Source organism: Trichechus manatus, unplaced genomic scaffold (assembly GCF_000243295.1).
Source record: "Trichechus manatus latirostris isolate Lorelei unplaced genomic scaffold, TriManLat1.0 scaffold00205, whole genome shotgun sequence".
Classification (NCBI taxonomy): domain Eukaryota; kingdom Metazoa; phylum Chordata; class Mammalia; order Sirenia; family Trichechidae; genus Trichechus; species Trichechus manatus.
In genome coordinates, this window is record NW_004444141.1 from 3,309,809 (window position 1) to 3,334,675 (window position 24,867).

Genomic DNA, 24,867 nt, shown 5'->3' on the forward strand with positions numbered 1-24,867 from the left:
GACTCCAGAAGGACATATGCATCCCACCAGTCCTGCTACACCCAGAGTCCAGAGGGACATATGCATCCCACCAGTCCTACCCCTCAGACTCCAGAGGGACGTATGCATCCCACTAGTCCTACTACACCCAGAGTCCAGAGGGACATATGCATCCCCCCAGTCCCACTACCCCCAGAGTCCAAAGGGATATATGTATCCCACCAGTCCCACTACCCCCAGAGTCCAGAGAGACATATGTATCCCACCAGTCCCACTACCCCCAGAGTCCAGAGGGACATATGTATCCCACCAGTCCCACTACCCCCAGAGTCCAGAGGGACATATGTATCCCACCAGTCATACCCCCGGAGTCCAGAGGGATATATGCATCCCACCAGTCCTACCCAAAGTCCAGAGAAACATATGTATCCCACCAGTCCTACCCCAAGTTCAAAGGGACATATCCATCCCACCAGTCCTACCCCTAGAGTCCAGAGAGACATACGCATCCCATCAGTCCTACCACAGGTCCAGAAAGACATATGCATCCCACCAGTCCTACCCTCTAGAATCCAGAGGGACACATGCATCCCACCAGTCCTACTACACCCAGAGTCCAGAGGGACATTTGTATCCCACCAGTCCTACTCCCTGAGTCCAGAGGGACGTACATATCCCACCAGTCCTCCTCCCCAAGTTCAGAGGGACATATGCATCCCACCTGTGTTACTCCCTGAGTCCAGAGGGACATATTTATCCCACCAATCCCACCCCCCCAAGTCCAGAGGGACATTTGTATCCCACCAGTCCTACCCCGAGTCCAGAGGGACGTATGTATCCCACCGGTCCTGCCCCTGGAGTCCAGAGAGATGTACATATCCCACCGGTCCTGCCCCCCAAGTCCAGAGGGACATACGTATCCCACCAGTCCTGCCCCGAATCCAGAGGGACATATGTGTCCCACGTAGTATTTTGTGATCTGATGTGGTCATCCATTTCTGCATAGCACCAATTTTCACATAATGACCTTGTCTTTGGAGGCTAATCGTGTTGGTAAGTGAGGAGTGGGTGTATCCCTATACAATATGGATTTATGGGAATGTATGTCACATAATATAATGTGTTTTATCCACTTAATAAATATTGAGCATCAAGTTAATCAATACGTGTTAGGTACCTGTTTCAGAAGCCAGAATGTAACAGTAAACAAGCTAGGGAAGTACCTCTTCCCTTAGTGTGTCTTGTGTTCCGTTGTGTTGCTCCGTTGTGTCTAGCACTGTGTTTGACAGAGAACTCTCTCTATCAGCAGCACAACTGTGGACACGCAGTGTCCAGTCTTTGGACGTCAGTGTCCAGTGTTGTTGTGTTTTCTCCTCTAAGTTGTAAACTCCTGCAGAGCAAGGACCATGTCCCTTTCATCTCTGGGCCCTCCTTGCTTTGCCTATAGCGTGAGCTTACTGTCTGTAGAATTGGACTATGTTATGTTTTGGTTGGAGAGATGATACAGGTTAAATCATAAATCGGCTTTTCTGCACATAGTTTACAAAATCCATGTGAGGATATCTTATATAGGAGTTGATTAGTTGCAACATTAACAACTTTATTACGTGACTGTTTTAATAATCCCATTTAAGTAAAGTGATTTTACTTATTAATTTTGGTCATGTTCACAGCTGTACCAGTAAGTACTGATGGTGTACGAACAGATTGGAAGTGATGTGGTTCTTTAACTCATGTTCCTTAACCAGGCTTTTCAATACACAGAATAGTTGACTTTCTGAGTTTGATTTGATTTGATTTTTTTTTTTTTTTTTTTTTTTAATTTTTACCACCTCTTGTTTGTTTTATTACAGGCTTTCAAGGGAGGCTGCAAAGCTCCTCACGCTATGATATCTTCTTGTGGAACGATTCCAGGAAATCCATATCCCAAAGGAAAGCCTAGTCGCATAAATGGAATTTTCCCAGTAAGCATAATTTTATGGCTATATATAAAACTTTTCTTGGCTAAGTATTTAATTTATCATAGTTTTGATATTTTAAAAATGCCAGTTGATGATGCTTTCACAAAGGAAAGAAATTTTATTATGTCAGCAACTTAATTCATAGATTCACCACTAATTGAAAGCTCATATTTAAACTACATTAAAATATTTGTGTGAAATCTAAAGAAAAAAGCCAAACACAAAAGAGGATTTAGGTTTTATTTTGCTTTGTTTTTCCAAGCATTATGGAAGCACTGATGTTACATTTAGTAAAGCAGCATTTTTCAAATGTTCACTATTCCTTAGACAGTTTCGCAGTTCAGTATATTGGGGAACGTTGCATGTAATGTCCTATTCTGAGAGAATCACATCATGTAATACAGACACTGAGGAGCCCTGTATGTAGGAAGGAAACTTGTTTTTATATCATCCAGTGTTCCTCACACCTCTTTGTGAAAGAACTTTTCCAAAGGACGGTATATTTCTATTGCTGTGTAACAAAAACCCCAAAACTTAGTAGATTAAAACAATAAATATGTACTACCTTACACAGTTTTCTGTGGCCCAGGAATCTGGGAGTTGCTTACCGGGCTGGTTCTGGCTCAGGCTTTCTCACGAGGATGCAGTCATCTGCAGGCTTGATTGCAACTCAAGAGTATGCTCCCTAGGTGACTAACTTACATGCCTAGCAAGTTAGGCATGGCTGTTGGTAGGGCCTTTGTTCCTCACCACTGGCTTTTCCATAGGGATGCTTGTGTGTCCTCATGGCATGACAGCGTCTTCCTCCAGAGTGGGTGATCCAAGAGAACAAGTGGCAGCCTTTTATGACATAGCCTTGGAAGTCAAATACCATCATTTCTGCAATGACCTGTGTGTTACACACGTCACCCCTGTGCATCGTGGGAGGGGGCCACCCAAGGGCACAGGAAGTGGGGATCGTTGGGGTGTCTTGGAAGGTTGCTGTGCTGATAGACCCCGTGGTAGTCGGTCAGCTTATTCTGGTCTGTTAATTACGGCAGTCTTGAATGACGTTTTGCTTGCCCTCGTACAGTATGAACAATCACACTTAATGGTTACAGAGGACACTATTTTCCTCGTCTACGTTCAACTATATTATAGGTACTGCTCTTGATTCTTTAACCATTGTACATGCCGTACCATTGGAAGTCTTCTTTTGGTAAACAAAAAAAAAAAGATTAGAACATACCTTATGCTCCACTTCTGCTATCCACCTTGTATATTGCGTGTTGGCTTCAGGTGTCACTCTGCAAGTGTTAGGAGGGTCCTGTGGCATATAGAGCTTGAGGACCTTGTCAGGGTCATGGTGCTGGCCGGGGCAGAACTGGGTCTAGGATCCAAGTCTGTAAACTCCTTCTAAGTTAAGTCCTTTACTTCAGCATAACACTGGTTTTGTTGTTGTTTGTTTGGTTCTGGGTTTTGCTTTTTTTGGTCTGAATTACCTTTTTTTTTTCCAAATAGGGAACCCCTTTGAAAAAAGATGGTGAAGAATGTACCAATGAAGGCAAAGGAATAGCTGCACGGATTCTTGGACCATCCAAACCAGTATGTTTACAAAGTAAACGATTAAACAAGTCTTAACTTCTACGTGAAGTTTTCTGTCTATTCAAAGCATAAGTTGAGTTTTTGTGTTGGCAAGTTCAGAGTGTACTAGAGAGTCTAGGAGAGTCAGTGAATGGGCTGGGAAGTATAGTGTGCTCAGTCAGCAGTGTTAAGGACCTTTTTGAGGTTAAATATTTAATTTTAAAGTGAGACCAGTTTAAAAAAGAATGTATTTTTCTCCAGCCACATTCAGTTGTGCAGTTGGAGGTATGGCGTGTGGAAAGTTCGCTTGAGCTAAGGTTATAGGTTGGCCGGATCAGCTTCAGTCGTGGTGAAACAAGAATGGAGCCAGGGGCTGAGAGTGTTTTCAAGGGTGCGATTATAATGAGTGACTGAAACATAAACAGGAGTGGAGAGGACAGTGTTGTAGGTTGAAGACTTGTTGGAGGGGAGGTACCAGAGGCCTATACACAGCCACCTGGCAGTCCTGGACTATCCACATGACAGGCATTCCCGTGGCAAACCAGTCGCAGACATCACAGTCTTCGCACAAGGCTAGTGCCTCAGACAGGGCCAATATTATGAGAGCTAGAAAGAACCTGAGTCCCTCACTGCCGGTGGAGCCTCTGCCCCCACCACAAGGGCTCGCTCTCTCAGTGTTAAAGTGCACACTTGGCTTAGATTTGGCTATCAGATTCTATAAAAACCAATTCTTTGAATGTCCTTGTTATTTGTATAAGTTCCATCAACTATGAAGTAAAATATTTTTGGATTTAAGGATATTTCAAAAGGCAAAAGGCTGAAATAATTGAATTCCTAAATTCCATTCTGGAGACAGTGGTTGGTCAGTGGTAGAATTCTTGCCTTCGTGTGTGAGACCCGAGTTTGATTCCTGGCCAGTGCACCTCAGCACAGCCACCTGTTCGTGGAGGCTTGTGTAGTGCTATGATGCTGAACAGGCTTCAGTGGAGCTTCCAGACTAAGACTAGGAAGAAAGGCCTGGTAACCTACTTCCCAAAATCAGCCAGTGGAAACTCTATAGATCACAACAGTCTGATCCCGTTGTGCATGGTGTCACCGTGAGTCAGTGGCCAACTGCATGGCAGCTAACAACAGCAATAATTCCAATCTGCGTTCTGCAGGAGTTTCCAAAATGCCAAATGCTAAGACAAACAGTGCTTTTTCTCCAAAAGGTGAAAAGAGGATGGGAATGACAGGGTTAATTCCTAATGAGTTTAGGAGGATGTCGCCATTGGAGCTTCTTGGGTAACCAAGATCCCAGAACCTAGCAATTTCTTGTGTTTTGTACGAGGAATAGGCGCTCGTGGATTAACCTGTGCTGAGTCAGAGAGGAGGTTGCTGTGAGGATAAATCCTGACCTGTCATCAGGAATGATGCTGAAATAAAAAAGAAACACCTCCACAGCTGTCTTTGACAGAATCTCCATCGGAATTTAATAGGGAGCCCATTTATTAAAGCAAAAGAACTTTCTCTCATTTGTGCCGTGTGTTAGTCTGGTAGGATTTGATGCTCGGGGGCATTTTTAGCCTATTAGGACTAAATATTTTGAAAGGCAAGTTTTGTGTTTTGTTTTGCCAGGAGACAGCTTACTTGCTTTCTTCTAACTGGAATACTTTCCCCTTCATGTAGCCTCCTTCGACGTACAATCCACATAAACCTGTTCCTTATCCCATCCCTCCGTGCCGGCCACATGCAACTGTTGCACCAAGTAAGGAGTTTCTTTCTCTTCTTTCTCTTTTTTTTCTTTCTTGCTGTTTCTGTTTATTAAATTGAAAGTAGATGCCGATGTATGTACTTGGGGAACCTGGAGCACTTCTGAAATGCGCTGCAGTGGGCTTAGTTTTGCCCACAGTTGGCTGCTAGTGTCCTTTTCTGCAACGGAGCAGCAGACAGACTTCATGTAGGAGTTTCCTTTTGATAAACTAATTATAATTTTGTTATTGTGGTCAATACATAGGTCACAAGTCATTTGCCATTATAAATTATTTTTAACAATTGTGACTAGTTCTCACTTAGTAAATTAACAGGAGATCATCCTGAGTCCCTTTTTGGTAGTTGGATTCTGATCAGAGGCATCATTAGTGCTTTATCTCAGGAAAGTCAGGTATGTGTGCTTGACGGGAAAGGCAGATAATTTAAGTATGTTTGGTGTCGCCTGCTGTTCAGTTCTGTGAATTTATACCTGAAACGAGCATGTAGTCAGAAATATGAATCTGATTTTTCCATTTGCTCTGAGTTTCACATGATTTTCATGTAGTAGTGCCCAGGGGACTCTTAAGGGTGGTTTTTATATGTGACTTTCACCTAACCTTAGGCCCAAACCTCCATGTAAAATGCAACCCTATCATGTAACAATTTTTAAAATAAATTAGATAGCTGCATTAATACAGTTTGAACTCCTGGCTGCAGAATAATGCTTAACTGTATTTTTCTATTATGTTTTTATTTCAGGTGCTTATAACAATGCAGGTCTGGTACCATTAGCCAATGTCATAGCTCCAGGTGTCCCTCCTCCACCACCATACACTCCTAATCCAGTAGGAACAGGTAAAGTCATGTTATTACGGGTACTAGAAGTAACTAGTCCATTCATACACAGATGTGCAGTGGGAGGGGAGAGCTCCTTGAGCTGGTGGGTCCCAGCAGACAGAGCACAACCTCCAGAGCCTGGGGGGCGCTGAGTATAAATCCTGGGTAACAGAACAGTTTATGTATCTCAGTGGACTTCTGTTTCCCAATTTGCAAAACAGGATAACATTCACTTTAATAGTAGTGTTTAGTAACATATTCAGTGAATATTTGATGACCTACCATGTGCTGTATCCTGGGATACAAAAGCGAACAAAATGTAATTCCCGTTTGCAAAGAGTTTGCAGTCTATTGAGAAATGTATGTAACAAAAGAGAAGACAATTTCAATACATTCTACTTTACTGATTCTAAGTTGCACGTTTTTTCATAGCTTTATTTCTGAGATTGGGATGTGGTTTTTAATGAATGGCACCTTAGATTTCGTGAGATAAGCTGGAATGATCAGTGCTGTGACAGAGTTCATGTGCTGTGGGCACTCACAGGTTGGGCATCCAAACCAGGCCCACTAAGATGTGTTGTCTCAGTAACACAGCTGCCAGTTAATTGAATTAAGTTGAGGAAAAAAACAGGTAAGAATGGACTGGTAATGAAAACAGGGAAATATCAAAGGTTTGGAGCTGGGAAGTGACAAGGCTTGATCTGGGTTTTGGGATGATTAGTCTGGAATTGGCTTTGGATAAGTTATGGAATGAAAAATTGGAACAGAGGGACCAACTATGGGACTACTGCGGTAGTTCATGTCAAAGGTCCTGTTCAGGTGAGATGTGTGGTCCAGGTGAGTGGTCCTGAAAGCTCAGTGTAGACCTCTGTAACCGGAAGGTCGGCAGCTCAAACCCACTGCTAACCAGAAGGTCAGCAGCTTGAACCCACAAGTTGCTCCACAGGAGAGAAGACCTGGTGATCTGTTCCCATAAATGTTTCAGCTTAGGAAACCCTATGGGGCAGCTCTACTCTGAGCAATGGCAAGGTAACAATGATTAAGCACTCTGCTGCTAACCAAAAGGTCAGTGATTTGAACCCACCGGTGGCTCCTCAGGAGAAAAGACTTGGCAATCTGTTCCATTAAAGATTGTTGTTAGGTGCCATCGACTGGGTTCCGACTCATAGCGACCCTATGTACAACAGGATAAAGCGCTACCTGGTCCTGCGCAATCCTCATAATCGTTGCTATGTTTGAGCCCATTGTTCCAGCCATTGTGTCAGTCCATTTTGTCGAGTGTCTTCCTCTTTTTCGATGACCCTCTACTGTACCAAGCGTGGTGTCCTCCAGGGACTGGTCCCTCCTGATAGTGTGTCCAAAGTATGTGAGATGGAGTCTCACCATTGTTACCTGAATAGGGTCCGTGCCCTGGAGCAGTTGAGCCAATGAAACTTACTCCAAGTTAGAAAAAGTGAGAAAGTTTTTAATTCAGGAAGTGTACATCACCGGGGACCCAGCAGCAACACAGGCTGTCCTTGGGGAGTCCCCAAAGGCATTTTTACATCAGAGCTTATGTATGATTTTTTACAAAGGTTAGAAGTGTTGTTATTCACTCCAAGATAATTACAAGAGACTGTCATACTAAAGTGATAGGGAACCTGACATTTTCTTACCAGGCTAAAGATACAGGTCTCTAACATCTGGGCTCTAATCTTCCTGTGGGGGATCCTGAGTCATAAAACAGAGTCATTAGCAAGGGTATGCGCAAAACAAAGCCATTAAGGAAGGTACGGGAAAAGGGAGAAGGCAAAGAAAAACTTACACAGGTCCCTCAAGGCGTTACCTCGGCTGCCCATTCTGAAAAGGAGAAGACACGCTGGGGTGGTATTATGGTCACACCATCCTCGCTTCTAAGAAACATTCTGGCTGTTTTTCTTCCAAGAGAGCATCTCTTCATTCTTCTGGCAGTCCATGGTATATTCAGTATTCTTCACCAGCACCAGTAAAAATTACAGCCTAGGAAACCATATGGGGCAGTTCTACTCTGTCCTCTGGGATGCTATGAGTTGTAATTGACTGGACACACAATGTCAGTGGTCTGGCATTTGAATTACCTGGAGCACTTGTTAAGAATATTCTTAGTTCCCTACTCCTGGAGTCTGATTCAGTGGATTAGAGGTGGTACCTGGTATCTCTATTTTAACAAACACGCCAGGGGATTCTTACCTTTAAGCAAGTTTAGCAAATACTTAACTAAGCATACAAAGACCCCAAAGGGATCAGAGTATCAGCCTTTTCTCAAGGCTTTCCATTAACTCCAGATTTAAGAGTGCCCAGGGCCTTCTACCTCCAAACCTGTATAGAGAATCTTCCAACGACAGGGCAGATGCCTGTGTGCCTTGGCAGAGGCCCTGTAGGAGAGAAGGGGGACTGAGGAGTGACTGTGTATGGGGGTGGGAGTAGCAGACGTTACTTCGCCCAAGGCTGGTTTATCCCATGCAGATGGGAAGGGTAAGACCCTGTGGAGGGGTTGGGTGGGAGACCAGTGCCTGACAGAGGTGAGGAGGGGCTGGAATCCAGTCCTCTGCAGCCTGAGCTCTGCTGCTGGTTGGCATGGTTGTCTCGCCATTCACTTTAACGGCATAAAGGCTCCACTAGACCAGCCTTGGCCCACGTGGGTGAACACTGGCAGTTTGTAGAGATAGGAAGCATGTCTAACGAGCAATGAGTATTCTTTGACAAGCCATGGAGAAGTATATTTATGAATGTCACTATTTGGACAAATTTCTCCTGCCATGGGGAAGGGCTTGCAAGAAAGTGGTAAGAGGAGTTAAAACTCCCCAGCCCTTCCCAGCCCAGCCTTTGTCTGTGGGTCTGTTGGGGACATGAGATAGGAAGTTTAAATATTTCTCCGTATATTGCTGAACTGGTTTCCGAAAAAGCTATATACCAGTTTACACCCCCGCTGATGAGGGTATACGAGAGTACTGTTTCTTCACACCCTTTCAAAATGGAAGATCATCCATCTTTTAACCTTTGCCAATCTAATGTACTAGTTTAGCTTACGTTTTCATTTGTCTTTTACAAAAGTTTAATTTTTATTTAGATCAGTTGTTATTTATTTGATGTTTCCAAGTTTGGTGTCTTACTTAGTAAACCTGCCCTACCCCAAACAATATGAAAATAATTGTATGTATTGAAGTGTAACTTTTTCATCCACTTGCCGTTCATTTGTTTTTGTTTATGTGTGGGCTGCAGTAGAACTTCATTTTCTTCTGGCCTTCCGGAAATGAGTTACTTAACTTGTATCTCTTTAACCAGCCAGAGTAGATTCAGCTACTCTGTTTGCAGCTGAGTACTGTGACTGAGGCGAGTTGCAAAACATTTGTTCCAAATTTATCATTTTATTCCTTGCCCCTGTTTATGGTACCTTTTACCATTAGAGTTTCACCTTTTTGGATAGGCAAATAGGGGTTATGAGACAAAAGCTGGAACTAGGTTCACTTGTCTTGGTTGAAGTTTTCGCATCCCTAGCTAGTCCACATATTCTAGGTCTTATAAAATCCTTACTCCATCTGGAGCTTACGTATGTATAGGGGGTGGTATAAAGGTTCATCTTAATTTTTTTTCCACAGAGTAGTCAGCTATGCCATCACCATTTATTAACTAATCCATTTTCCCCCACTGACTTGAAACACCACAGTTATCTTATGCTAAGTTGTCATACGTACACACGTGGATTTACTTCTGGATTCATTCTGTTCCAGTCTAGTTGTTTATGTTGTAAATATACCATATTGATTTGATTAGCAGATGGATAGTATAGTGTGTTCTGTTATTTCGTAAGGCACGCTCCCCTTCACTTTTTTTAAAAAAAGTTTTCTTACAAATGTATTCTTCCATATAAACTCTAAGATCATTTTATGTAATTAAAAATTACAATTGATTTTTTGCGTATAGAGTTGTATAGTAATTTGGGGAGAATTGACATTTTTATGGCAGTAAGTCTTACCATCCAATGGTATGTGTCTTTCTGTCATGCCAGGTGGTAGTGTTTTCTTCCACAAGGCTTACTTTATGTCATTCAGGAAGATTTTATCGTTTTCTTCATGCAAGTTCTGTGCCTTAAGTTTATCATTAGGGATTTTAGTGGCTTTTTTTGTTACAATTATAAATGGAATATTTCATTTGTAGGTGTTGATTACTAAAATAGAGAACAAGAATTGATTTTTATTTTTTATCTGACCATTTATTAAATTTCTATTCTAGTTGTTTTTTCCTTGAAAATCTAGGTATAAAATAGTATTATCTGAGTTGTACTCTTACTATAAAAGTATTTCTCTTTTATAGGCCCTATCTGGTATTAATATGATCTAACTCCTTTTTGTTTTCATTCTACAGAAAGTATTTTGCCAGTACCTTTATTTTCCTTTTTTTGTTGTTGTTAATTTTTAGGTTTTGGTTGTTTATTTAGTAGGTTGATTGGTTTATAAATTATATATGGCTGGAATTCAATTTTAAACCAGAGAGGCTTTCCATAATTGCAAGAGTTACACAGTTGTTCGTAATCCTTTGGTTTTATTTTTATATTCATTATTCTTCCTCTGTCCCAGTTTTCCCTTTTCCTTACTTTTGCTTCATTGGATTAGTCAAATTGCCTTGTATTTTTTAACAACTCTCTCCTTGCCCCCAGTCAAACTTAGAAATTTTATCTTAATTCTGCTATTAATTACCATCATATATTTAATGGTTGTTGACATACACAAACTAAAAACTACTCTCCACCATTTAACTTCTACACTCCCTCTCCTTTTTCATCAATTTATGGATTTTGTTGAAATACTATAGATTTCACTTCTGGATGTTTAGCAATCTTCTGTCCTCATGACTCATTATATTTTCTGCTCTTCTTTGATTCCCTGCCCTGATATGCTTGTTCTGATTTACTTTTGATAGAAAAAGTCTTTAAGTAGTTTTGTCCGAAAGGACACATATGTAAGATTGTAGATGAGAAACCTAATTCCAGTTAAGTTTTTTTTTCTTTTTTAGAAACTTGGTATCTTTCTTGGAAGATTACAAAGAAAATATTCTTTATCTTCACATTTCAGAAATGTCTTTATTTTTATATCTAAAGGTCATCGCCTTCTCTACTTATTTTCTTGCAGTATGTTGTGTGTGTGTTTAACCTTTAGTACATGTTCAAAGTTCTTTTTCTTTCTTTCAATGGATCTCCATTGATAGGCACCATCTGTTCTAGTTACTTACTTCTTGTTCCTCGGTCAAGCTATTAAGTACCTTAAATGAGCCATGATCTTTCTTTGCTCACCACGCCAAGGGTTGTGAGTTCCGTTTGCCCCTCACACCTGTCACAGTGTTGGTTTCTTTGGCAGTAATTTTTCCCCCATGGTGACATTGGCTACTGGGCTGGTTAGACGGGTCCTTCCCTCTGGTGGTGGGCGGGGGAGAGCGTGTGCTTTAGGTTGTTGGTCTCTGGCTCCACAGGCTTCAAGTCAGCCTCAACTGCGGCAGTTGCTGTTGTTGTCGTTGTTTAATAAAGTGCTTTAAACAAAGGTTTACCGAGCAAGTTGATTTCTCATTAAACAATTATTACATATATTGTTTTGTGACATGGGTTGCCAACCCATGATGTGTCAGCACTCTCCCCTTCTCAACCTTGGGTTCCCATTTCCATTCGTCCACCTTTCCTGTCCCCTCCTGCTTTCTCATCCTTGCCCCTGGGCTGGTGCGACCAATTAGTCTCATATACATGCTTGAGCTACATGTCTTATTGTTTATTTTATGAGCCTGTCTAATCTGGCTGAAGGGTGAACCTCAGGAGTGACTTCAGTACTGAGTTGAAAGGGTGTCTGAGGGTAGTTCTTGACACCTCCTGACATAGCACCTTTTCCAGAGCTGAGTAAAGGAAGTGGGCAGATACAGATTTCTTTTTATTTGTTTGGGTTACTTGGCTTACGATGTTAGACCCCCTCACTCGTCTGTCGGTTTGTCATACTGTGGTGGCTTGCATGTTGCTGTGATGCTGGAAGCTATACCGCCAGTACTTCAAATACCAGCAGGGTCACCCATGGTGGACAGGTTTCAGCAGAGCTTCCAGACTAAGACAGACTAGGAAAAAGGACCTGGTGATCTACTTCTAAAAAAATTGGACAATGAAAACCTTATGAATAGCAGTGGCACATTGTCTGATGTAGTACTTGAGCCCCTCAGGTTGGAAGGCATTCAAAATACGACTAGGGGAGAGCTGCGTCTTTAAAGTAGAGTTGAGTTTAATGACGTGGATGGAGTAAACCTTTCAGGACCTTCATTTGCTGATGTGGCACGAAATGAGAAAAAACAGCTGCAAACATTCATTAATAATCAAAATGTAGAATGTGCAAAGTATGAATCTAGAAAAATTGGAAGCTGTCAAAAATGAAATAGAATGCATAAAGATCTGTATACGAAGTATTAGTGAGCTGAATTGGACTGGTATTGGCCATTTTGAATGAGAAAATCATAGGGTCTGCTGTGCTGGGAATGACAAATTGAAGAGGAAGAGTGTCCCATTCATCATCAAAAAGAACATTTCGAAATCTGTCCTGAAGTACAATGCTGTCAGTGATAGGAAAATATGAATACACCTACAAGGAAGACCAGGTAACATGACTATTTTTCAATTTATGCACCAACCACTAAGGCCAAAGAAGAAATTGAAGATTTTTACCAGCTTCTGCAATATGAAATTGATCAAGCAAGCAATCAAGATGCATTGATAATTACTGGTAATTGGAATGGGAAAGTTGGAAACAAAGAAAAAATATTGGTAGTTGGAAAATCTGACCTTGGTAATAGAAATGACGCCAGAGATCACTTGATAAAATTTTGTAAGACCAACAACATATTCATTGCAGATACCTTTTTTCAACAACATAAATGGCAATTATGCACATGGCTCTCGCTGGATGGGATACTCAGGAATCAAATCCACTACATCTGTGGAAAGAGACAATTGAAAAGCTCAATATCATCAGTCAGAACAAAGCCGGGGGCTGATTGTGGAACCATCAATTGCTCATATGCAAGTTCAAGTTGAAGCTGAAGAAAATTAAAAGAAGTCCATGAGAACCAAAGTGTGACCTTGAATATATCCTGTCTGAATTTAGAGACCATCTTAAGAATAGATTTGACGGGTTGAACCCTGGTGACCGAAGAGCAGATGAGTTGTAGAATAACATCAGGGAGGCAAGAGGTGATTAAAAAGACAGGAAAGAAAGAAGAGACCAAAATGGATGTCAGAAGAGACTCTGAAACTTGCTCTTGAATGTAGAGTAGCTAAAGCAAATGGAAGAAATGATGAAATAAAAAAATTGAACAGAAGATTTCAAAGGGCTACTCTAGAAGACAAAGTAAAGTATTATAATGACGTGCAAAGACCTGGAGTTAGAAAACCAAAAAAGAAGAACACGCTGGACATTTCCCAAGCTGAAAGAACTGAAGAAAAAATTCAAGCCTTAAATTGCAATATTGAAGGATTCTGTGGGTAAAATACTGAATGATGCAGGAAGCATCAAAAGAAGATGGAAGAAATACACAAAGTCACTGTACCAAAAATAATTGGTCGATGTTCAGCCATTTAGGAGGTAGCATATGGTCAAGAACTGATGGTATTAAAGGAAGAAGTCCAAGCTGCACTGAAGGCATTGGTAAAAAAACAATGCTGTATGAATTGATGGAATATCAATTGAGATGTTTCAACAAACGGATGCATAGCTGGAAGCTCTCATTTCCTCTGTGCCAAGAAATTTGGAAGCTAGCTGCCTGGCCAACCAACTAGAAAAAATCCATATTTGTGCCCATTTCAAAGAAAGGTGATCCAACAGAATGTGGAGATTATCAAACAATGTCATTAATAGCACATTCAAGTACAGTTCTGCTGAAGATAATTAAAAAATGATTGCAGCAGTACATCGACAGGGAACTGCCAGAAATTCAAGCCAGATTCAGAAGAGGAAGTGGAACCAGGGATATCATTGCTGATGTCAGATGGATCCTGGCTAAAAGCAGAGAATACCAGAAAGATATTTATTTGTGTTTTATTGACTATGCAAAGGCATTTGACTGTGTGGATCATAACAAATTATGGATAACATTGCGAAGAATGAGAATTCCAGAACACTTAATTGTGCTCATGTAGAACCTGTAGATAGACCAAGAGGTAGTCGTTCTAACAGAATAAGAGGATGTTGCGAGGTTTAAAATCAGGAAAAGTGTGCGTCAGGGTTGTATTCTTTCACCATAGTTATTCAATCTGTTTGCTGAGCAAATAATCCAAGAAGCTGGACTATATGAAGAAGAATGCAGCATCAAGATTGGACGTAGGCTCATTAACAATCTGCAATATGCAGATGACACAGCCTTGCTCCCTGAAAGTGAAGAGGACTTGAAGCGCTTACTGATGAAGATCAAAGACCACAGCCTTCCGTATGGATTATACCTCAACATAAAACAAAAACCCTCACAACTGGACCAATAAGCAACATCATGATAGGTGGAGAAAAGATTTAAGTTGTCAAGGATTTTATTTTACTTGGATCCACAATCAACTCACATGGAAACAGCAGTCAAGAAATCAGATGACATATTGCATGGGGCAACTCCGCTGCAAAAGACCTCTTTCAGGTGTTGAAAAGCAAAGATGTCACTTGGAGGACTAAGGTGCGCCTGACCCAAATCATGGTATTTTCAGTCACCTCACATGCATGTGAAAGCTGAACAGTGAATAAGGGAGACTGAAGAAGAATTGATCGTTTTCAATTATGGTGCTGGCGAAGAATATTGAATATGCCGTGGACTGCCAGAAGAACGAACAAATCTATCTTGGAAGAAGTACAGCCAGGATGCTCCTGAGAAATGAGGATGGTGAGACTTTGTCTCTCGTACAGGTGGGACCAGTCCCTGGAGAAGGGCATCATGCTTTGTAAAGTAGAGGGTCAGCTAGAAAGGAAGAACCCCAAACAAGATGGATTGACACAGTGGCTGCAACAATCGGTTCAAGCATAGCAACAATCGTGAGGATGGCACAGGACTGGGCAGTGTTCATTCTGTTGTATGTAGGGTCACTATGAGTTGGAGCCAACTCGACAGCACCTAACAACAACAGAGCATAGTGGATTTGGCAGTGGATCAGCAACCACCTCCCACTTCCATGTCCTCCAGCTGCTGTAGGCAGTGTGCCCAGAAGTGGCTCCTCTCACTCCATCCACAGGCCAAGTTTTCTTCCTGCGGCATACCCAGACCATCACGTCTCCAGAAAATGTTTTTAAAGATATCTGTAAAAGAACAATGTTTGTTTAAAACCTGACAAGTTAAGGGGAAGCGGGGTGGGCGGGAGCAGTTGCTCACAATCATATCGTAATCTCCATGGAGTTACTATCAGGATTTTTATTTCTTTTTTTTTTTCCTCCCCATATGCATACTTTTTTTTTTCCCCAGCACAGTGTACATACATATTTATATCCTGGATTTTTTTTTTTTTCTTCTCATCTCTGATTATTATGGTAGTGAACAATTTGGCTAAAGCTTGGAATCAACTTTTACGTATTTAATTTTATATAGAAAATGAAGACCTTTCCTATCAGTCAAAACCTACACAGAACCAAAGTAAGTAACAGATTTGATCCAGAGATAACTGGTATCTGTTGTGATTGTCTCTTCTGTTATTCACTTTGAGTTGAGTGTATTTGAAATCTTTTATGTTTTGACAACAGTTCCTGATTAAAAAGTCTAACTATAATTAATTAATGCTTGCTAAAAGTAGTTTAATCGTGATAAATTTTATACACACAACATGAAATGCACATACTAACTATATTTAAAATTAACCTGACGACTTTGTTCTCTATTTGTATTGCTTGCAGTGTAATCTGAGTGCTGTGTGGTATTGAATCCACCTTCACGTTATGTTATGTAATATTGGAAGCCTCATTTCTTTTCAGATAAGTTTTGATATAAACACATAGGATAATGAAAACCCTTTTGACCAGTGCTGTGTCAGCTCCTGCTGTTAGATGTAATTATTTCACTAAGTACCTGGGGCGGCATAACTCAGCGTGCAGAGGAGTTGGCGTGCCAAAGCAGAGAAGGGATCGGTGAACAGAGGTGGCCTGGGCCGCTGGGTGCCTGCAGATGGCAGCAGCGCCGTAACATCTCGTTCTTCTCCTAGCTGAGGGTTTCTGTGATCAGGAGCGAGGTGCTTTCTGGTGTGAGACAGAAACCGCCACCAGTCCTCGTCTAGCACAGTAGCCCGGGAGTCTAAGCCGCAGGACCGGCACGTGGTCAGGAGTCCCTGTGGACAGCCCCGCTCTCTGAGAACACTGCCTAATACGGTGCTGTTTAGCTGGCGGTTTCTAAGGACGGTAGCAGAGTGGGGTAGAAGGACACTAAGTGAAATGTCGGAACACCTAGGCTTCATGGTGGCTGTGGCACCACCTAGCTTTGTGACCTTGAGCAGGCCATTTAACTACAAAAATAAAAAGAGCAAAGGTACTGTTTGGTCAGGAAACACCGGCCTTTACATTCAGCCACATTACTAGAGCTGTTTTTGAGGGGAATAATCAGGTTAAGTGTCTATGTACCATCGATAGGAATAGCACACTTGTTCCTGAGTGGTAGAGAACATGAGTCTAAAAGACCTGGTTCAAATCTTGGCTTTACCACTTCGCTTACTAGCTGCATGATCTTTTAACGTTTCTTTGCTGCTTCAAGCCTTAGATCGCCCAGCTGTAAAATGGGAGATGTTGGTACCTATCTGAGAGGGTTGTTGTGAGGACAAATGAAGTGATATATGTAAAGGGTCTGACCGATAGGCTTTCATGGTTAGTAAACCAAATTAAAGAACAAGAAAGTGATGTTTATCATGGTGTGTGGTTGGAATTTTAACTGTTTGCACTGATTAATAGTGTGTGGCTTTTGCTGGATTTTATTTAAAAGATTTCCAACAGAGGCTGCTGTGAAGAGCATTCTAGGATAGCTTGGTTTTACCTTGATCTGTCATTAACTACATGATCTTTGGCATGTAGTTAAATAAGATAGTGAATTCTCAGATGTTTCCCCAGAAGTGTTTACAAATAATTTTTTGATACATTTATCCATAAACACAAAACTAGGTATATATTCCTTATTCTTGTATTAGCAGCTCAGACCCACCCAGCGGCTCCCTGGGAGAAAGACCCAGTGATCTCCTGTAAAGATTACAGCCCAGAAAACCCTATCGGGCAGTTCTGCTGTGTCACATGGGGTGGCTGCGAGTCAGAAATTGACTTGATGGCACCTAACAGTAGCAGTAGTAGTTCTTATAAAACTATAAAATAAATACAAACAAAAGTTCAAATCCGTGTCCATATATACAACAATTTAAAGTAATAGCTGATGTTACTTTCCTGAAACGGAATCACTCCTTCAGCATGAATGGGGTAGAGATTTGAGGCTCTTTTGAGTTTGAAGTTTATAGATTTACGTATTGCTGTGTGTCAGTTCTTCTACCGTATTTCCCTTCTGAAACAACGGGAGACTTTGTTCGGCACGTCCTGGCCCTTTCTGGCCTTCACTGAGCGCACATGCATCGTTTGTACGTTGTTTCCTTCAGTTCTTCTCCTGTCTCCTCTTCCCCACCCGCCCGTGGTTGGCATCGTGCATTGCTGGTTACTGCACTGGCCATGTCTGCTTCCTTAGGTCGTTGGAATCTTAATTATGCATAGTTGATAAAAACAGTAAGTCTCACTGCAAAAGGCACATTCTCTGCTTACAGCTGACATAGTGTAAGTACAGCGTGGATGATAGTTGTCATTATGACATCAGATGCCTAAGTCATGGTTTTCATCTGGCACCAGTCAGATCATTAAAAGCAAACATCACTGAATTCATTCAAGGAGAAAACCCACATGCTAATATTAGTTATTTGTAGAGATTATCAAAATAAAAACACAAAATGGCAATATTGTAGCAAACTCTAGAAGTCTTGAGAATACTGCTTGGATGGATTTGGGAACTTCAGTTTGGGGTCATTGTGGTATACCCAGCGCAGCAAACACTTATCCAACACCCTGGTGTCATGCACTGTGCTGGCTGTTAGGGTGAATTACCACATTTTTTGTCCCAAAAGGAGCTTGCAGGACAAGCCAGGTAAAAATTGGGAGTGATGTAGAGTGGTCAGAATGAGCAAATGCATGGAGAAAAACTCTTTGAATTTTAAAAAGTGAAGCATGTGAAAGGGACTTACATTTGCTTGCTTCTCAAGCCTCCTCGCTGTGAATTGGAGAGATGTTCTGAGCAGGGTCTAGAGGGGACCTCCAGCTGACTGAGGCACCTTAGGGAACGCTGAAGGGAATGGAGTTCAGCAGCTTACTCGCTGCAGTGGCTTATTATATCGATCGTTGATTTTCTTAGATATTTTTTAAATATTACAGAAATCTGTGTGCATTTCTTTTAGTTGAAGTTTGACATTTCAGCATGACGATAAATTCTCGCCCCCTTTTCTCCCCACAGCGTTTTCCATCCCAGCCAGTCAGCTCTTTTCTCCTCATGGTTCTAATCCTTCCATTCCTGCTGCAACCCCTGCCCCTACTGCGTCACCCATCAAGGCCGTGAATCATCTGTCAGCATCAGCAGCCACCGGCGCTCCTGGGACCAACACGCCCAGCACCGTTCTTCCCGTCTTCCCAGGGCAGGTCTCCTCAGCCCTTCATACGTCCCAGCCGTCGGCACCAAATCCAACAGTCATCAGAACCCCTTCCTTGCCTACTGCACCTGTTACTTCCGTTCACAGCACAACATCTGCTCCCGTTCCTTCAGTTTTTTCTGGTCTCGTTCCTCTGCCAGGCCCTTCTGCTGCTCCTCCCCCAGCTGCTCAGTCTACGTCTACCCCTCGGGCCGCCCCTGCTTCCAGTGAAACATTCGCTTCTACTTCTGCCCCTTTCTCTAGCCTCCCCTTTTCTGCCACCTCTACTGCTGCTTCTACCAACACCCCGAATTCGGCTTCACTGGCGTCGGTGTTTGCAGGTCTCCCCTTAACACCAGCATCCCAAGGGGTATCCACCCCAACTCCTGTAATTGCTGGTGGTTCTGCTTCCGGTGCTGCCGGCCCACTGGGCGTCGGTAATCCTCTTCTATCTGCTTTAAAAGGCTTCCTGACGGCAAGCGATACCGGCTTAATCAGCTCTTCTGCTTTATCCTCCGCTGTTACAAGCGGGCTGGCTTCCTTATCGTCTCTTGCTAATCAGAACTCAGATGCTCCTGCTTCAGCCTCCGGCAAGTGCTACGCCCCCTCTGCCATCCCCACCCCGCAGAGGCCGTCCACTCCAGGGCTGGCCCTGTTCCCGGGCCTTCCATCGCCTGTGGCCAGCTCCACGTCCGCTCCCCCTGCTGTGCCCGTGCAGTCTCCCTTAGCTGTGCCCACGTCGTCTGCCACTTCAGTGCCCCCCAGCTGTGGCGCCTCAGCTTCCCTTTTGCACGGCCCTCACCCTGGTAACTCAGATGTGCGTATTTTGTCTAGCCCTGCTGTAACGACTCTTCCTGTCACGATCAAAACTGAGCCCACAAGTCCTACTCCCTCGGCCTTCAAAGGCCCATCTCATTCCGCTAATCCCTCTCATGGCGCGTCAGCCTTGTCGGGGACCGTGGGCCGAGCGTACACGTCACCGTCGGTGCCCATCAGTCTGTCTACTTGCCTTAACACTGCATTGTCAGGTCTCTCTAGTCTGAGTGCTCCCTTGAATGCTTCTATTTCCCTCCCCCCCAACGGCTCCGCCACTCCCATCGCTCCAGTATTCACTGCTCTTCCTCCTTTTACTTCTCTGACTGGTAATTTTCCTGTAACTGGCAACCCCTCTCTTAACCCGTCAGTGTCTCTTCCGGGCTCCTTAGTAGCCACCTCGTCTCCGACGGCCACCTCCTCCTCTCTCCCTCACCCTGCTTCCACAGCAGCGCTTCTCTCAGGGCTTTCTGCCTCTGCCCCCGTCTCGGTAGCCCCTTTTGCCCTCAACTTGTCCACTGCTGTCCCCTCCCTTTTCTCAGTTACGCAAGGACCTCTGCCGTCCTCAAATTCGTCGTACCCTGGCTTCTCTGTCTCTAATGCCCCCAGCGTTACCCCTGCTCCCCCATCCTTCCCAGGGCTGCAGGCGCCCTCCACAGTGGCAGCTGTCACCCCGCTGCCTGTCGCTGCAACAGCCCCGTCACCTGCCCCAGTCCTCCCAGGATTTGCGTCAGCGTTTAGTTCCAACTTCAACTCCGCTCTGGTTGCACAAGCCGGGTATGTGGATATTTTGGAAGTAGGATAAAATCATTTTTCACCTAACTTGGAGTTCATAGTCTTAAGTTATTCAAACCAAAATCAAAATCCAGTTATTTGGTGGTGCTAAATTATATATTTTTCTCAGCTGAGTCTTCAGTGCTCAAAAAATGTTTTATGCCATTCCTCCACATTAAAGTAAATATGTAAATATCAGTGCCTGTTCACATAATTTTTGGATTTGTACTGAATAATTTAACTTGGTTGTAAAGCAGCAAAACATAAACTTACTGAATTCAGAAAAGTATACTTTTACGTTTCATATCAGTGAGTAGTTGACTAAGATTACTTTTTTTGTTTCCTTCTGACAGAGAAATTCTAAGTTTGTTTTTTTTTTTTAAATATTCTAATATAATATTTGACAACTAAAGAAGCAGTAGCCTTCATGTGTTTGCTGGTGTTTGACCTGCTCTTCTGTTTGTTGTTTTAGATTATCATCTGGGCTTCAAGCTGCAGGTGGCTCTGTTTTTCCGGGCCTTTTGTCCCTCCCAGGTATCCCAGGGTTTTCCCAGAATCCTTCACAGTCCTCTTTGCAAGAACTACAGCATAATGCAGCTGCACAGTCAGCATTGTTACAGCAGGTAAGCAGGCAATGCCTGGCGTAAATAAAATGGTAACGTGCATAGTATAGCTTCTCAAGGGATAACATGTAGGGGGCAGTGGTGGCTCAGTGGTAAAATTCTCACCTTCCATTTGGGAGACCTGGGTTCATTTCCCAGTGAGCCCCTCAAGCACAGCCTTCACCCGTCTGTCAGTGAAGGCTTGCATGTTGCTATGATGCTGAATTAAGACAGACTAGGAAGAAAGGCCTGGTGATCTACTTCTGAAAAGTAGCCAATAAAAACCCCATGGGTCACCGTGGTCCAGTCTTGCTGTACATGGAGTTGTCGTGAGTCATGGACGACTCCGCAGCAGTTAACAATAACCACAGAATGGTAACATTGAGAGAGCAGGTGTGTGGTGATTGGGCCTCCCAGGTTTGCAAGTTACGCTTGTCTTCTTTCAGAGCGGTGACAAAGGTGGGAGAATATATCCCTCTCTGTGATTGCTTTTCTTGCTTACAGACTTTAAAATCTCACGGTGGAGACTTGACTTAATAAAATGGTATCTTTATCCATGACAGTTAAATTTTGTCTTCTACAGTTTTAGTGAAAATAATGGACCATTAAAGCAAAATCTCTCTAGAACATCTATTAACTTTTCTTTTAAAGGATATTAAATATTTTGGTGGCATTTCCATGTACCTCCTGCACCTGAAGAAGTTTCAACGTTTCTAAAAGATTTCAAGAGACTGAGCAAACTTTATTTTGCCCAAAAGTTTTTTCTTTCTTTCCTATTCTAAATATCTGTAATGTGGGAAGGAGAGACTTGATTGCATGTGGCACCCTGCTAAATTGCATGTTCTTCTTTGTAATAGGTCCATTCAGCTTCGGCTCTGGAGAGCTATCCAGCTCAACCTGATGGGTTTCCTAGTTACCCTTCAACGCCAGGAACACCATTTGCTTTGCAACCAGGCCTCTCCCAGAGTGGGTGGCAGTGAATAGATTTTCATTTCTCTTCTCCTTTGGAGCAGCATCAGAATTGCCTGAGGACTGCAGTGAACAATCTGACCAATGTGAAGCTGGAAAGAGTCCCACAGTGAGAATGAGGGTAGTTGTGAGAAGAGTTTGAAAATCATGGTTGCATTTTTTTCACAGTTTTAAGTGTGAGTGCCCCCCTATGTAAATATACTGACAACAGACTCTGTGGAGAATAGGACTCAAAAAGCACTTGGGGACTTGTCACCTGCCATCCTCTGAGGTCTTGAATTGTGTATGTGAGCTGCTTAGAGAGAACATGAAAGAGGTTGAACTCTATAGCCGAATACAGCCTTAAACCTGCTTGTGTGGTGTCTGCTGACAGAAGTGATAGATGTGCCTCAGACTGACGGGTCGCATGTGGCCCCGGGGGAGTAGCTGCCCTTGGCGTGCACGAGTAGTCCCCAGGAGTACAGTGGGGACTCTGCCCCATGTGTGTCTGCAAAGGGGAACTCGAGACCCACAGGTATTTTTAATTTATGATATTAATGATCATACATGTACTGCTGAATTTAACTCAATATATTTCAGGTAAGTGAAAATGGTGCTTAATGTAGTCTTTAGAATGACTTTCAGGTGTTTTCACTAAAACTGCACACCCAGAACTACTTTCTTACAGAAATACAAGTAAGGCTTATGGTACATGATTTGCCTTCAAAACATATTATTTAATGTCAGCAGTATCCAAATGAATGAGGAACATTTGACTGACTCTTCCAAAACCAAACCAAACCCACTGCTGTGGAGTGGATTCTGACTCATAGTGACTGACCCTACAGGACGGTAGAACTGCCCCATAGGGTTTCCAAGGCTGTAATCTTCACAGAAGCAGACTGCCACACCTTTCTCCCACAGAGCAGCTGGCGGGTTTGTACTGCTGACCTTTCGGTTAGCAGCCGAGCGCTTAACTCACTGTGCCACCAGGCTTGCTCACTGACTCTTAGGCCACCTCTGTTACACGTTGTGCTCTGGAAGCTCTTGGTGAATGTTTACAATCATGGGATGTAGTACTTGTATTTAAAGTAAAATGCTCATCTAAAGTAATTGTGACAGCAAATAGAGAAGACTTGCTCTGTTAGTAAACATGCAGCGTGCACTCTGTTGAAGGACTGTGGTAGGAGGATGTGACTGAATGTCAGCTATTTAAAAAGAGTAACTGTGCCACGTTTGGGGAAGAAGAGACGAGAACGATACCCGATCCTGTGATTAAAAGTGGAAACCATAGAGTCTACTGTAGTGCATTTCAGCATTTAGAAGTTTTACTTTTATAAAGATGGTGTCTGGAAGATGTTGCTAATGTATTTTCCTTGAACAAACTTTTTAAATATATTAATAAATATTCCTGTATGATTAGTTTTTAACAGTTTTTTAAAATAAACTTTATGGATATGACAACTATTTTATAAGTGTTTTTATTAACTACTTAGATAGGCTTTTTAATTTTTTTGTCTGTGCTGGAGCTAATGTACAGGCAGTCCCCTGGTTACGAATGGCCCTTATGAACAATTGTCCTTGCCCTTTAATATTACGTTAATTGGCCCTCACTTTGAAAGGTTTGAACCAACCCCTGCTCACAACAAACTCATCATCACAGTCACCTTCACTCGCTGCACGTGCAACTTTTAAATCACTGACAAGGCTTCCAGCCTTTCCTTGCACTGAAGTCAGGCTAAATAAGAACCGTAGGCACCTGCTCTGCCTTACCTACTTACTTACAAATTCAACTGAAAGACACAGCTAGGAACAGATCTCGTTCATAACCTGGGGACTGCCTGTATAGAAAATTTTTGTTCAAAGCTTACATTCCTAAGACTTTTTAAAGATACATTGTGTTCCTTATATATGTCAGCCATTCAGTCAGAAAGAATTTACTGAGGAATCTTTATACAGTGTGATGCTGCTGAGGTCTGTGTCTGTTCTATATATAAGCCCCTTGAGAAGAGGAACTCTTCATCCTTTAGATGTATTCTTGGCATCTGACATACATTGGGCACTTAAAGGCTTACATGAAAGTGAAGAGAACTTTTTTGGCATACTTGTGATAATTACTGGGGACTGGTTTTATGTATCTATCTCACAATAACCCTGAGATAAACACGAGTAACCTCATTAACTAGATGAAGCCAAAATGCAAGCTCACACAATGAGTAAGTGGTATATTTGAACCAAGCACTAATTCCATACCAGGCTGTTTGTACCACCACATACTATAAGAACATGTGGGAGGGGAGTGAGTACCTTACTGCCTGAGGGAGTCAGTAAGCTTTTCATTGACACCAAAGTCTTAAAGGACGAGTAACAATATCTTCTAGGTTGAGCAGTGGTTAGGAGCTTGGCTGCTAACCAAAACGTTGGCAGACTGAATCCACCAACCACTCCTTGGAAACCCTATGGGTACAGTTCTACTCTGTCCTGTAGGTTGGCTATGAGTCGGAACTGACTAAACGGCAAAAGGCTTGGTTTTTTGTGTTTTATAAAGCCACAATGTGTGTTATGGGTTAAGTTCTGCCACCCAAAAAAATATGTATTGGAATCCTAACCCCTACACCTGTGCATGTTTAGAAATAGGGTTTTCTTTGTTAATTTAATCATACCCGAGTAGGGTGGGTTCTAAATCTAATCGCTTCAGAGTTATAACGAGCAGATGAGACATAGACACAGAAGGAGGAATAGATTCCAAGTGAGAATAGCCAAGGAACCAAGGAAAACAGGGCCTACCTACAAGGAATTGACACAGCCAAGACCTTGATTTGGAATTCTAGCCTCTAGAACTGTGAGAAAAGAAATTTACGTTCTTTAAAGCCACCAACTTGTGTTATGTCCATTACAGCAGCAACAATATGTGACTGAATATCATAGCATATTCTTATAACTTGATGGAACATAGTGTATA

The 24,867-nt window shown here is 42.5% G+C and overlaps 1 protein-coding gene across 1 annotated transcript in view; it reads left to right on the forward strand.

Moving 5' to 3' along the window:
• Positions 1-24,324, forward strand: part of PROSER1 (proline and serine rich 1) — a 35,562-nt gene extending 11,238 nt beyond the window's left edge. Inside the window, exons 6-13 of the mRNA XM_004388076.2 lie at positions 1,833-1,943; positions 3,441-3,524; positions 5,172-5,250; positions 5,994-6,089; positions 15,669-15,713; positions 18,597-20,358; positions 20,828-20,978; positions 21,815-24,324. Coding sequence (XP_004388133.1) covers positions 1,833-1,943; positions 3,441-3,524; positions 5,172-5,250; positions 5,994-6,089; positions 15,669-15,713; positions 18,597-20,358; positions 20,828-20,978; positions 21,815-21,937 — 2,451 coding nt within the window. The 3' untranslated portion in view covers positions 21,938-24,324. The remainder of the gene's footprint in view (positions 1-1,832; positions 1,944-3,440; positions 3,525-5,171; positions 5,251-5,993; positions 6,090-15,668; positions 15,714-18,596; positions 20,359-20,827; positions 20,979-21,814) is intronic.
• The last annotated feature ends 543 nt before the right edge of the window (positions 24,325-24,867 follow it).